We start from the raw sequence: 15343 nt of genomic DNA, 5'->3' as shown, positions 1-15343 counted from the left end.
AGCCCTTCTTCAGGATTTTCCTGAAGAAGGGCTTATGCCCAAAACGTCGAATTTCCTGTTCCTTGGATGCTGCCTGACCTGCTGCGCTTTTGCAGCAACACATTTTCAGCTCTGATCTCCAACATCTGCAGTCCTCACTTTCTCAACGTAGATCCATATCCATGTTGAGTTAAATATCATCTTTGTGAGGCAGCATGATTATAAATCAGCATCAACAGTGAGGCTGCAAATGATCCATCTGGTGTTCGGGTAGATTTAAGGATTTTCTCATTCTATCAAATATGTCAGATCACCAAACAAGCACAGCTAAGTGTTAATAACCATTTATTTCCAATTTCACATTTAAAATACATGTTTTCATAAATGAAATTCAGAAACATGGCTGAAGACAGTTGTTTATGTAGCAAATTTGTTACACCTTGACTATTCCTAATAAATATACCCCACCCCATTAAAATATCCACTTACAAAAAGACTTTCCTCGATTAGATTTCAATCGAAAAATGTATAGTTTCCCAGGAAGGTATGTACAAAGCTTCTGAAATTATTTTACTAATATTTCATTATTTCACCGATAGTGTTGTAGACACTTTGCAGCAAATCGTCAAATTTTCTGTCCCGGCAGCAATGCTCAAGTGTACCAGAACACTTTAACAAACATTTGTAGAAAAAAATTCAATATAATTACTAACAGTCTGATTTATGATAGATTTCTCTTCACAAAGGCTGCAAATGAATAGTTGCTCTGAGAACAGTTGCTTTGATGTAGCTCCTCCCATTCTATCCCACTTGACCAGTCTGAAAATTAATCTATGCTTACAATAATGTGATTATTCTGTGATAAGTTAATGCCTGTCCTTTACGTTCCAAACAAATTGTTTTGTTTGATTGGAAGCAATTTGATAAAAACGAGTAATTTGATAAAATGAACAAGTACATTTCTGGAATGTAACACTGCCGTCTGATGAGCAGCAGGGAGGAGACCACCCCTTCTCCCTTCCAAAACACTGCAGACATTTTCATTCCTTTCTTCAGTGATAACTTCGTAAATGAGAAATATAAGTTGCGTTGGCTGCATTTAGCTGCAAAACAATATTGGATAATTACCAAAAGGCAAGATTATGCTCTGGTACAACCCCACTACTACCCTAGCAGCAGGAGTGGTGAGGGTGTGGACCAGGGGGCTGTCGGGAGGATAAATTCACCAGGTAAGTATTTAACAGGAAAATAGGTGAGTAGGAGGTAAGCAGTCAACAGGAGTGAACGCTGACACTGGGACTGCTGGGTACATGAACCAAGCAATTCCGACTTTAGCTGAATACACGACAATCCATGTGTGTAATGTCTCCCACCTGTCCTCTAACCAAAAAAAAAGACTCTGAGTGGAGGGTTGGTAAGGTAATTGTTTTTTTCTATCTATTCCATCTCTCTCGGCAATTTAGAGCAGAGGGAATGGAGGCTAGGGCAGTTGCATGCTCTTCTTGCAGAATGTGAGAGGCGAGTGTCACCATTAGTGTCCCTGCTGACTTCACCTCCGAGAAGTGCACCCGACTCCAGCTCCTCTCCGACCATGTTAGGGAACTGGAACTGGATGAACTTCAGTTCATTCGAGTGGCTAAGGTGGTGTTAGAGAGGAGTATAGAGAGGTAGTCACACGTAAGTTACAGGATATAGGTAGCTGGGTGACTGTCAGGAGAGGAAAAGGGAATAGGCAGACAGTGCAGAGATCCCTGTGGCCATCCTCCTCAATGATAAGTATACTGTTTTGACAAGTGGAGTGCCACAAGGATTGGTGCTGAGTCCACTACTTTTTATCATTTATATAAATGATTTGGATGTGAGCATGAGGTATAAGTTACTAAGTTTCCAGATGACACCAAAATTGGACAGCGAGAGAAAGTTACCTCAGATTGCAATGCGATCTTGATCAGATGGGCCAATGGGCTGAGAAGTGGCAGGTGGAGTTTAATTCAGATAAATGCAAGGTTCTGCATTTTGGGAAAGCAAATCTTAGCAGGACTTATCCCAAGGTCGTTACCATTAAGGGTAGTGTTGCTGAACAAAAAGACCTTGGAGTGCAGGTTCGTAGTTCCTTGCAAGTGGAGTTGCAGGTAGATAGGATAGTGAAGAAGGCGTTTGGCATGATTTCCTTTATTGGTCAGAGTACGGAGTACAGGAGTTGGGAGGTCATGTTGCGGCTGTACAGGACGTTGGGTTAGGCTGCTTTTGGAATGTTGCGTGCAATTCTGGTCTCCTTCCTATTCGAAGGATGTTGTGAAACTTGAAAGGGTTCAGAAAGAATTTACAAAGGATGTTGCCAGGGTTGGAGGATTTGAGCTAAAAGGAGACATTGAATAGGCTGGGGCTGTTTGCCCTGGAGCGTTGGAGGTTGAGGGGTGACCTTAGAACATAGAATAGTATAGCACAGAACAGGCCCTTCAGCCCATGATGTTGTGCCGACCACTGATCTTCATGTATGCACCCTCAAATTTCTGTGACCATATGCATGTCCAGCAGTCTCTTAAATGTCCCCATTGACCTTGCTTCCACAGCTGCTGCTGGCAACGCATTCCAAGCTCTCTCAACTCTGTGTAAAGAACCCGCCTCTGACATCCCCTCTATACTTTCCTCCAACCAGCTTAAAACTATGACCCCTTGTGTTAGCCATTTCTGCCCTGGGAAATAGTATCTGGCTATCGACTCTATCTATGCCTCTCATTATCTTGTGCATCTCAATTAGGTCCCCTCTCCTCCTCCTTTTCTTCAATGAAAAAAGTCTGAGCTCTGTCAACCTCTCTTCATAAGATAAGCCCTCCAGTCCAGGCAGCATTCCTGGTAAACCTCCTCTGAACCCTCTCCAAAGCATCCTCATCTTTCCTATAATAGGGCGACCAGAACTGGACGCAGTAGTCCAAGTGCGGTCTAACCAAAGTTTTATAGAGCTGCAACAAGATCACACGATTCTTAAACTCAATCCCCCTGTTAATGAAAGCCAAAACACCATATGCTTTCTTAACAACCCTGTCCACTTGGGTGGCCATTTTACATTCCAAACAAATTATTTTAGTTTGATTGGAAGCAATCTGATAAAAACAAGTAATTTGATAAAATGAACAAGTACATTTCTGGAATGTACCTGCACACCAAGGTCCCTCTGTTCCTCCACACTGCCAAGAGTCCTATCCTTAATCCTGCACTTGGCTTTCAAATCCGACCTTCCAAAATGCATCACCTCGCATTTATCCAAGTTGAACTCCATCTGCCACCTCTCAGCCCATCTCTGCATCCTGTCAATGTCCCACTGCAATCTATAACAGCTCTCTATACTGTCAATGTCACCTCCAACCTTTGTGTTGTCTGCAAACTTGCTGACCCATCCCTTCAATCCCCTCATCCAAGTCATTAATAAAAATTACAAGCAGTAGAGGCCCAAGGACAGAGCCCTGTGGAACACCACTCACCACTGACTTCCTAGGCAGAATATTTTCCTTCTACCACCACTCACTGTCTTCTGTTGGCCAGCCAATTCTGTAGCCAGACAGCTAAGTTCCCCGGTATCCCATTCATTCTGACCTTCTGAATGAGCCTACCAAGGGGAACCTTATCAAATGCCTTGCTGAAGTCCACATGCACCAAGTCCAGAGCTCGACCCTCATCAACTTTTCTAGTCACATCCTCAAAGAACTCTAAGGTTTGTGAGGCATGACCTGCCCCTCACAAAGCCGTGTTGACTGCATTTAATCAAGCCATGCTCTTCCAGATGGTCATAAATCCTATCCCTCAGAATCCTTTCTAACACCTTGCAGATGACAGATATGAGACTTACTGGTCTGTAATTGCTGGGGATTTCTCCATTTCCTTTCTTGAAGAGAATTACATTTGCCTCTCTGTCCTCAGGTATAACTCCAGTGGTGGAGAGTGAGGATGCAAAGATCGTTCCCCAAAGCAGCCGAGTACAAATCTGGTCCGGGCCTGGCAACTTGTCAATCTTAATGTTTGACAAAATTTTCAGCACATCAGCTTCCTCTATCTCTATCCATTCCGGCATACACACCTGCTCTTCAAAGGTTTCATTCACTACAAAGTTTGTTTCTTTCGTAAAGACAGAAGCAAAAAACTCATTTAGGGCTTCCCCTACCTCCTCAGACTCCACACACAAGTTCCCCATTCTATCCCTCATCGGCCCTACTCTTTCTTTGACCATTTTCTTATTCCTCACATAAGTGTAAAATGCCTTTGTGTTCTCCCTAATCTGTTCTGCTAAGCCTTTCTCATGCACCCTCCTGGCTCCCCTCAGACCATTTTTGAGTTCCTTCCCTGCCTGCCTGTAATCCTCTAGAGCTGAGCCTGACCCTAGCTTCCTCCACCTTATGTAAGCTACCTTCTTCCTTTTGACGAGAAGCTCCACCGCTCTCGTCATCCAAGGTTCCTTTATCTTACCCCTTCTTGCCTGTCTCAGAGGGACATATTTATTCATCACTCACAACAACTGTTCCTTAAACAGTCTCCACATGTCTATAGTGCCTTTACCATGGAACAATTGCTGCCAGTCCATGCTTCCTAACTCATGTCTAATCTTATAGAGATTTATAAAATCATGAGGGGCATGGATAGGATAAATAGACAAGCTATTTTCCCTGGGGTGGGATGTCCAGAACTAGAGGGCATAGGTTTATGGTGAAAGGGGAAAGATATAAAACACACCTAATGGGCAACCTTTTCACGCAGAGGGTGGTGCGTATATGGAATTAGCTGCCAGAGGAAGTGGTGGAGGCTGGTACAATTACAGCATTTAAAAGGCATCTGGATAGGTATATGAATAAGAAGAGTTTAGAGGGATATGAGCCAAGTGCTGGAAAATGGTACTTTATTAGGTTAGGATATCTGTTCCGCATGGATGAGTTGGACGTAAGGGTCTGTTTCCATGGTGTACATCTGTGACTCTATGTGGATCATTGGGATACCTTCTGGGGAAGGTGGAACCTATACAAGGAGGATGGGTTGCACCTGAATTGAAGGGCCACTAATATCCTGGGCGGGAGTGACAGAGCAGAGGATGAAGTTGCTGGTGAACTGGCAGATACAGCATGCAGAGAGTCTGAGGAGGGATAGACAGTTGATAAGGCCATGTTGCAGTCAGTGCATTGGGTTGAAATGTGACTATTTTAATGCAAGAGGTATCAGGAATAAGGGTCATGAACTTAGACCATTGATCAGTACTTGGAACTATGATGTTGTGTCCATCACAGAGACTTGGATATCACAGGGGCTGGAATGGTTGTTGAATGTTCCAGGCTTTAGATGTTTCAAAAGGAATAGGGAGGGAGGTAAAAGGGGTGGGGAGTGGCACTGCTAATCAGGGATTGTATAACAGCTGCAGAAAGGGAGGTCATCGAGGAGGGTTTGTCTACAGAGTCAGAAAAAGGAAAGGAGCAGTTATTTTTTATTGGGAGTTTTCACCAGACCCCCCAGTAGCAACAGAGTTATGGAGGAGCAGATTGGGAGGCAGGTTTTGGAAAGGTGCAGAAGTAAAGGTTATTGTCATGGGTGACTTTAACTTGCCTAATATTGATTGGAACCTCGTTAGTTCAAATAATTTGGATGGAGCAATTTTTTGTAGGTGTCCAGGAAGGGTTCCTGACTCAATATGTGGATAGGCCGATGAGAGGGGAGGCCATATTGGATTTGGTGCTTGGCAACTTACCAGGCCAGGTGTCAGATCTCTTGGTGGAAGAGCATTTTGGTGATAGTGATCACAACTCCCTAAGCTTTACTATAGTCATTGAGAGGGATAGGAGCAGACTGTAATGGGAAGTATTTAATTGGGGAAGGGGGAGTTAGTGCTATTCGGCAGGAACCAGGGTGCCTAAATTGGAAACAGATGTTCTCAGGAAAATGCACGACAGAAATGTGGAGGTTGTTTTGGGAGCACTTGCTGATAGTGCTGGATAGGTTTGATTCATTCACTGAGACAAAGAAGGGATAGCAGGTTGAAAGAACCTTGGGTGACAAGGGATGTGGAACATCTAATCAAGAAGAAAGAAGCTTACTTAAGGTTGAGGATGCAAAGATCATTCATGGCCTAGAAGGTTACAAGATAGCTAGCCAGGAAAGAACTGAATAATGGACTTAGGAGAGCTAGAAGGGACATGAAAAAGCTTTAGCGGATAGGAATAAAGAAAACCATAAGGCATTGTACACGTAGGTGAGAAACTAGAGGATGGCCAGGGTGAGGGTAGGGCCGATCAGGGATAGTGGAGGGAACTTATGCCTGGAGTTGGAGGAGGCAGGGGAGGTCCTTAATGAATAATTTCCTTCAATATTCAGTCGTGAGAGGGACCTTGTTCGTGAGGACAGCATGAAATAGGCTGATATGCTCAAACTGATTGATGTTAAGAAGGAGGATGTGCTGAAAACTTTTGAAAAATGTAAGGATAGATAAGTCCTCTGGACCAGATGGAATATACCCTAGGTTACTACAGGAAGCCGGGAAGAGATTGCTGCACCTTTGGCGATGATCTTTGTATCTTCATTGTCCTCTGAAGTTGTGCCAGATGATTGGAGGGTAGCAAATGTTATTCCCTTGTTCAAGAATGGGAATAGCGTAATCCTGGGAATTACATGCCACTCAGTCCTACGTCTGTGGTGGGCAAATTATTGGAGAGGATTCTGAAAGACTATTTATGATTACTTGGAAAACCATAGTTTGATTAAAGATAGTCAGCATGACTTTGAGAGGCAGGCCATGTCTATCAAACTTTAATGAATTCTTTGAGGATATGACAAAACAGTGGATTTTAGCATCAAATTTCTCTGGGTAGGCACATTCAGAAAGTAAGGAGGCATGGGATGCAGGGAAACCTGTCTGTCTGGATGCAGAATTGGCTGGCCTACAGAAGACAGTGAGTGCTAGAAGATGGCAAGTATACACTTAGAGCTCGGTGGCCAGTGGTGTCCCAATAGGGATCTGTACTGGGACCTCTGTCCTTTGTGATTTTTATAAATGACTTGGATGAGGAAACAGAACGGTGGAGGCTGATGACACAAAGATTGGTGGAGTGGTGAATAGTGGTGAGAGCTGTTGTAAGTTGCACTGGGACATTGACGGGATGCAGAACTGGGCTGATAAGTGGCAGGTGGAGTTCAACCTTGAAAGATCTGAAGTGATTCATTTTGAAAGGGTTAAAAGTAGGATTTTTGGGCAGTGTGGAAGAACTGAGGGATCTTGAGGTGCATGTCCATATAGTCCTCAAAGTTGTTACCAAAGTTGATAGGATTGTTAAAGTGTAGGATGTGTTGGCTTTCATTAGCAGGGGAATTGGGTTTAAGAGCCATGAGGTTATGCTGCAGCTCTATAGACCTCTGGTTATGAGTGTTTTTATTTCCCCCTCTGACTCCATTTTGATTAATCCCTGCCCTTCCCTTTCTTGATCACTTTAGCAATGCCCTTTGTTGAGAAGGGCACTGTTTGTCATTGGCCACTTGGGTGTTTCCTTTTTTCCTAACGGTGGGATATAAATAAAGATTTACACACTTGCTGTTCTTCACTGTGTCCTACACCTGCACACACATGGGTGCTGGGAAATGAATAAATACTATTGTGGTTAGGCAGTAGTGTGGGGGTTTATTTAAAAAAAAATGGAGCTCTGGTTAGACAACACTTGGAAATATTGTGTTCAGTTCTGGTTGTCTCATTATAGGAAGGATGTTGAAGCTTTAGAGAGGGTGCAGAGATTTACTGGGTTGCTGCTTGGACTGGAGGGCATTTCTCATTGGAGTGAAGAAAGGTGAGAGGTGACTTAATAGAGGTGTACAGAATGATGAGAGGCACAGGTAGAGTGAATAGTCAGACTTTTTTCTAGGGCAGAAATGACTATCACAAGGGGGCATAATTTTAAGGTGACTGGAGGAAGATTTAGAGATGTCAAAGGTTGGCTCTTTACACAGAGAATGGTGGGTGCGTGGTAATGGAGTCAGATACATCTGGGACATTTAAGTGACTCTTGAATCGATGAATGGATGATAGTAAAATGGGAGGGTATGTAGGTTAGTTTGAACTGAGAGTAGAATAAAACTTCAGCAGAACAACAAGGGCCGAAGGGCCTGTAGTGTGCTGTGCTATTCTATGTTCTACCTTTTCCAAAGTTTGACCACCAGCTGTAAGGCATAAAGTCAGGATTGCGATGGAATACCACCCCCCCCCCCCCCGCCCAAAGGTCTAACCAGCAATGTCCACGTCCCATGAATGAATAAGAAATAGTCAGTTTGAACAATAAATAAGCACAGTACTCTATGAGAACCTGCTGCGTGTCTCACATTTTGCAGCAGTAAATATGTTTCAGAAAGTTCTGAACTTGTTGCGAAACACTTTGGAATAGCCCAAGGTCACAAAGTGCTATGTAAATACAATCACTCCATCTCTGGCTTTCTCTCCTCTGACCCACCCCCAACATGAACCATTTAAGAATCCTCAGAACCAGGTCCCTGAAATCATGGGCTCATGGGGTAGCGGAATTGCCTTAGGAGGAGAGATTGAGGAGACTGGAAGTGGTGAACCTTTGGAATTCTTTGCTCCAGAGGTCTGTGGAAGTGCAGTCACTGATTGTTCATGACTGCGATCAATCGGATTCCAGACATGTTTTTAAAAATCACCAAGGGATATCTGCAAAAAACAGACATTGAGGGAGAAGATGAACCAAGATCTAGTTGAACCGCACAACAGGCTAGAGGAGCTGAATGGCTTACACCAACTCCTATTTCCTATGTTCCTATCCCACTTGCAGAAACAAATACAACTGTTAGACAGAATAGACTTGCCTGAGTATCTTTCTTTGCCGGGATGTTGGGTTTTTGGGAAAGTGGTGGCTTCTTGGAAATTTCCGGTTTAGAAGGTGGCTTTTCATCCTCCAATATTTCATCACACATTCCTCCCAGGTCATAGTGTTTCTTCCTTAAATCTCCTAGCTTCATTCTCTCCTGCTGCAGTTTATTTTCCAGCTCCAACACTTTCACCTGGATGCAGGTCAGAAAGTGGTCCATTAGAGATTTCAAATCCCTCGAGTGCTATGACAAAATATTCCCCGGGTATTCGGAACCAGGGAGAAAGACTCAAAAGCTTAATTTGAAAAAAATTGGCAAACTAGATTTTGTTTGTGTAGGAGGAGGAGGAGGAGGAGGAGGAGGAGGAAGAATGATAACATAAATAAGTGACGTAAACCAGAAATTTCAACATATACTGATGTCATTGCCAAACCCTATTTCAGTATGTCGCAAGCAATTCAACAGTACATCTAATGCCAAAATAGGCAAGTTCCTCAAGACCTGAGTTCAATCGAGGTGGCTATTTTGAAAATGTAAAGAGGGCGAGTGAGTAGAGAGGAATTGCAACAATGTGATTAATGAGGGTTTCCTGCTGAGTGGCCGACAAAAAAGACAGAAAAACTGTAGATGCTGGAATCTAAAGTAAACAAGCAGGAGGCTGGGAGAACACAGCAAGGCAGGCAGCGTCGGGAGGTGGAGAGATCAATGGTTTGGCTGTAACCTGCCAATCAATACAACCAGCTTCCATAGTCCAGAATGCAAATGAACTCTAGGATGCCTTGAATAAGAAGCTTTCTTTGAAAATTCAAAACTTTCCTATTTCTAATGTTGATATCTAGATGGTTAATCACTGTGTGCAATAGATAGATGTTTTCTATAGTGCAAATGATGACATCACCCATAATTGCTGTCTCTTAAATGTGTCTCAATTGTAAATGTTCTTAATGTCCTCACCCATCCTCCCTGACAATATCATCTGGTAACAGTTCTTCCAATTAAACACAATGGAAGCCTATTTTAGGAACCATTACTGATTTCTTACTAACACAACATCTAATATTCAGAAAATGCTTGGCACGTTCAAATCCTACTCAGGCCTGAGCTAGTCTAGAGGGATGGGGAAAAGGGAATACTGGAGTTTCAGAAGTAAATCTCCATCCGTTGTTGGCTTCCATCATATTTTCAATAATCTCCAAATTAAATCCAGCAGTACTACAAAACACTTGTGTAAAAAGAAATAGGTTCATAAATACAAAAGCAAAATGCTAGAAATCTGAAATTAAAATGACTAAAAAAAGAGAGATAAATACAGCTTAAGTTTCAGGTTAATGACCTCTCATCAGAGCTATAGGAAGATGGAAATGGTAAGTGTTTCTAAGCCAGTAGAAGCTGCATAGGCCAGCTAAGCCTCAGCTTGTCTTGTAGACACTTTGGCTTCTGCACATGCAAGGGAGTGCCCAGGAGGGGGTGCACTTCGTGACTGGTGGTTCTGGCCCTCACCAGTGTCCAACCTGATCCTGGTTAAAAATCACACACCACCGGGTTACAATCCAACAGGTTTATTTGGAAGTACTAGCTTTCAGAGTGCTGCTCCTGATGAAAGTACATGTGAAAGCTAGAAATTCCAAATAAACCTGTCACATTATAACTTGCTGTTTTGTGATTTTTAACTTTGTCCACCCCAGTCCGACACCAGCACCTCCACGTCAACCTGATCCTAACTGCAACTTGCCTCCAAAGCTTCCACGTGCAGTTTTAACTAGGGAGTCAGTGTGCCAGCACACGGTGAGGAGCTGAGTTTATCATTTCATTACCAATGAGAGTGCCTGCCTCATATTCAGGCAGCACTTTCACATTTAATCCAGGTCAGCCAATGTTTCTATCCCACCTCCATCGCCCCTCCCCCTAGTCCCTCCTCCCTACCTTTTATCTCAGCCGGCTTGGCTCTCTCTCTCTTATTCCTGATGAAGGGCTTATGCTCGAAACGTCGAATTCTCTATTCCTGAGATGCTGCCTAACCTGCTGTGCTTTGACCAGCAACACATTTGCAGCTCAAAAAATCCTGGCAGTTAAAAGGGTCGTAAAGACAATTGGGTTCAGCAGCTAAGTATCTTGCTACAAAACTATTGGAGCTTGTCTACCCACTTCACTGAAACCTCATGATCAAACTCTTAAACCTTCCAAACAACTGGTATCCCCAAATAAAAATTCAGAAGAACTGCGGATGCTGGAAAACAAAACAAACAGAAGGTGTTAGAAAATCTGTGCTGCCCTAGCAGCACATTTGGAGAGAAATCAGAGTTAACATTTCAAGTCTAGTGACATTGAACGCTGCGTTCTGAAGAAGGGTCACTGGACCTAAAATGTTAACCAATTTCCCTCACACTTTCTGAGTTTCCCTCTCTGGAATCTATCAATGTCCTCCCTGTCGAGGGAAAAATCTAGTAAGAAACCAGTAATAATGATTGCATTGGAGCTCCATTTTGACATATTTGTAAGCTTTGCTGCTTTTCTCTGATCTCTCCCCATAGAATCATAAAGTTCCTAAAGCCTGGAAGCAGGCCATTCAGCCCATTGAGTCCAAACCGACCCTCTAAAGAGCATCCTACCCAGCAGCACCCCCCCCCCCCCCCCCCATACCTTAGCCCTGCATCTCCCATGGCTAATCCACCTAGCCTGCACATCCCAGGATACCATGGGCAATTTAGCATGACCAATCCACCTAACCTGCAGATCTTTGGACTGTGGGAGGAAACCGGAGCACCCAGAGGAAGCCCACCTTAACCGGCAGTCTGTCAGTCAGGCTTTGTCTGCAATCTTCCCCCTGGTCACTAGTTTTCTTGAACCCCTTGCTCCTCTGCCCTTTCCTCTATCAAACTTGCCATTTCCTCTGTCCTCTCTGAGTCCCAGCTCTGACTTTGTGCTGGAGGGATACCTGTCCAACAGCTGGACAGCCTCCTAACCTAGCCAGCTGCAGCTGGAAGAGGAAGTTCAAAAAGAATCCTAATCTCATCCGACTGCTAAATTCAGCATGTGCCACGCAAACCCCACTCTCCCCGATCCCCTGCCCTCTGAGTTGATGGAGAAATATTCAACACTAGCAAAGGTTTCCCTCAGGAAAAATGGGACTCAGTACAACCATGCTGTCACTACAATTAAATAATGAGGACAACATTAATTCTCGATTACAGAATTTAGTTTTTAACAAGTCAAACTTCAAATTTGGGTTGCTGTGTTGCTGTCCTGGAACACCGCACAATGCACAAACAATTCCGTTTAATGTTTCATAACTAAGGGAGTCCCAAAACAAAATCTACATTACCTGTGTTTCCATCTCCTCCTTTTTAAGTTTAATCCTTGACATTCCTGAGAAGTCCATAGTATCTAAGGAACATAGGAACAGAGGCACATTAGTAACAGAATCTAAGTGGACACAAGATGTAAAACATCAAATCTCCAACAAAACCTTATTAACCGGCAAGCTTCATGTGATCCCAGTACCTTTATCTTCAATTTGCTCCTGCCCTGACTTAGTTGAAGCCACGACATTTGCAGTCATTTCATTCACATGCCTGGAGGCCTGCTGCAGTCTGGAGAGATTTCTGCTGCTCCTGGCAGCCTTCACCTAAGGTGGGAAAACATATCCATCAGTCTCTAGAGTACCCGGCTATCAAATGTCTCATAGAAAGCAAAATGCATCCATCCCCTTAACTAGACCATAAAGAGGGTGGACACCAAACCGGGTAAAAAGAGGAAAAGTAGAATTTATAAGGGGAACTGGAGTACAGCAAATGCAACATGTCTCAGCAGCCTGAAAATAGGAGTGTGAAGTGAAAAAGTGCAGGGATTGAGAGGATGAACGAATAACCGTCAAAGAAGAAGTGTAAAAAAACTAGGACTAAAAATGTGACAGAGGAGTGGAAACAATTTGAAAATCCACTGAAAATGGATTTACAATCAATTCATGGGCCACACTGGGTCACTTCTCATTCCTGCCGAATCCCCTGCTGCTGGGCTTTTGTTTCAGCCATTCATCGCTGAAAGTTTGTAAACTGCTCCATCACATTCTCTCCCACCCAACTGACAGGAAAAATGGAAGGATTACCTTTGCAGTTTGTTCATGTTCTACACTATCCCTTATTCCAATGGCACCAATTTTTCATTGATTCCTATTGTACTGAAAGATGTTGTGAAACTTGAAAGGGTTCAGAAAAGATTTACAAGGATGTTGCCAGGGTTGGAGAGTTCAGCTATAGGGAGAGGCTGAATTGATTGGGCTGTTTTCTCTGGGCATCGGAGGCTGAGCAGTGGCCTTAAAGAGGTTTATAAGTTCATGAGGGACATGGATAGGGTGAACAGCCAAGGTCTTTTCCCTAAGATAGGGGAGTTCAAAACGAGAGTGCATAGATTTAAGGTGAGGGGGGAAAGATTTAAAAAGACACACAAGAGGCAACTTCTTCACACAGAGGGTGGTGCATGTATGGAACAAACTGTCAGAGAAGTGGTGGAGGCTGGTACAATTACAGCAATTAAAAGGATTCAGAGTGGGTACATGAATAGGAAGGATTTAGAGGGATGTGGGCCAAATGAAGGAAAATGGGACTAGATCAGTTTAGGATAGCTGGTCAACATGAAGATGGAGGAGTGACACCAAAGGATTTGTTTCTGCGCTGTAAATCTCTAACGATTAATTCCCACCCTCTTCCCCATTCCCCCTGGACATCTAAGGTCTCACTTCCTTAACCCACTCACCTTTGATGCAGCCACAAGCTGTGCTGTGCTGGCTGCGACTTCATGTGAACAGACAATCAACTCTTCGTATTTCCCAGTCTTCAGGACAACTTTATCAGCTGAATCTCTGGAATCAGAAAGATAAATGAATGGAAGTTTACAATCTTTTATTCGTTTGTCCCCATCAACCACACGTGGGGAGCTGCATCTATTATCCACCCAGAACTAGATAGGGACAAGGGAAGAAATGGAACAACCTGGAACAGACTCAGCGAGAAAGGTGGTGAACAGGCTTGATCCTTCAATTCATTCTTCTAAAAAACTGTCAAATAAAGCTGGGTCCCTTACTGATAATTCCTGGTGCTCAGAAATTGGAAAGTCTATGCTCAGTTCTTGGTTCAGTGTTGCAGAAATTCCAATTCAATGGGAAGTTTAGTAACCTTTCTAAGAAATGGCTTCACATCATAAAACACGGAAATAAACTAGATAAAAAAACGCTTGCATTCAAAAGCATTAATACCAGCAGTGAAAGAAATAACCAGGTGCATTCAATGCACCATTCTGTAAAGATTCATGATCGACGCTTTTAAGACTGCGGCTAAACTTCGAACAGAATTCTCGGGTGTCTTCACAGCCACGTTTACTACAAGATGGCGCATACTATTCTGTCCTTGTACAGGATAGTTATGATATTGTGTTCAGTTTGGGTCCCTCTTATGGTAGGTGCATTGAGAATTTGGGGGCGGGGGGAGATGGGAGTGATAAAAGGTTGGCACTTGATTCATTTCCAGTTTAAAACTCCAGAGTTAACCAAATGGACTCATCCTGCTGGGCATGTACACTTGTGAAGTGACAATCTAATAAAGAGGTTTCAAAACTAATAATGTAGACTGTGTCACATGTACCTAAGTACAGTGAAAAGTTTTGTTTTGCAAGCACCACAAGCAAATCATAACAAAGGACATACAGATCATAGGTCCTTAGACAGAGTGAGAAATACAAGAACAATTATTTCAACTACATAGGTGAGGGAGAGACATAATTTGAACATTGGTTTGTCTTTCTCTTCCTACAGAATATACTGTTGGCTTGTAGGCCAGGTTGCTAGCTCATGCAGTGAACTCTAATTCAGAGAAATTCTTTGAGCAAAAGCTGCAAAAAGAACTCACATCTTACAAAAGATGCTCATTTGATCATATAAATCTGGGCTATTGTACTATCCTACAATAACTTTGATGATCTAAGAAGGCCGCATTGTAATTTTTTAAATAGTTCCTCCCTACCTGGCCTGAATGCATCACTTTTTCTGGGCACTCCCAAGTTATGAGTTGGCTGCTACGTGAGTGTGTTGGAGGTGGGTCTTTGCACAAAGATGGATAAAAGCATCATAAGCCAAATGGACCAGCATGTCTTTTTCCTGTCTTGGTGTTTGTTTATTTATTTTCAATGGACTTTGTTTCACATTTTATTTTTAAGCATTCCTGATCAGTTCGTTCACAAACAAGACCACCCGGGTGATAAGCACTGAGCTGTCACACAGCCATTGTTTGAAGATTCTGGCTTTGTCCCAGTTTCACAGAAAACAGAAACCATATGAACATGATCTCTTCACACTGCTGTGCTAAGGCCATCTCTAAGACAGAATGTGGACTTGGTTCCGCAGGCCTGGGGAGGGGGTGGCTTACAATGCGTTCAGTGTCATTGCAAACAATCTGTTTCATGCAGAGGGTGGTGTGTATGCAATGAGCTGCCAGATGAAATGGTGGAAGCTGGTACAATTACAACATTTAAA

General features: G+C 43.2%; 1 protein-coding gene across 2 annotated transcripts in view; it reads right to left on the bottom strand.

The window, feature by feature from the left end:
* Positions 1 to 307: 307 nt before the first annotated feature.
* The window catches only part of LOC132827138 (huntingtin-interacting protein 1-related protein-like), a 146332-nt gene continuing 131296 nt past the window's right edge, over positions 308 to 15343 (bottom strand). The window contains exons 28-32 of one of the 2 annotated variants that reach the window (XM_060843661.1): positions 13573 to 13678; positions 12322 to 12445; positions 12143 to 12204; positions 8818 to 9012; positions 308 to 1082 (exon numbers count right to left, since the gene is read on the bottom strand). In XM_060843661.1, the coding sequence (XP_060699644.1) occupies positions 1032 to 1082; positions 8818 to 9012; positions 12143 to 12204; positions 12322 to 12445; positions 13573 to 13678 (538 nt within the window). In that variant the 3' untranslated portion in view covers positions 308 to 1031. Of the gene's footprint in view, positions 1083 to 8236; positions 8663 to 8817; positions 9013 to 12142; positions 12205 to 12321; positions 12446 to 13572; positions 13679 to 15343 lie in introns of those variants that run through there. The other variant, XM_060843662.1, reaches the window with a different exon arrangement.

This window comes from Hemiscyllium ocellatum, chromosome 24 (genome assembly GCF_020745735.1).
Source record: "Hemiscyllium ocellatum isolate sHemOce1 chromosome 24, sHemOce1.pat.X.cur, whole genome shotgun sequence".
NCBI classification, from domain to species: Eukaryota; Metazoa; Chordata; class Chondrichthyes; order Orectolobiformes; family Hemiscylliidae; genus Hemiscyllium; species Hemiscyllium ocellatum.
Note: the sequence above shows the minus strand (reverse complement) of the source record. Positions and strands in the feature narration are given on the sequence as shown.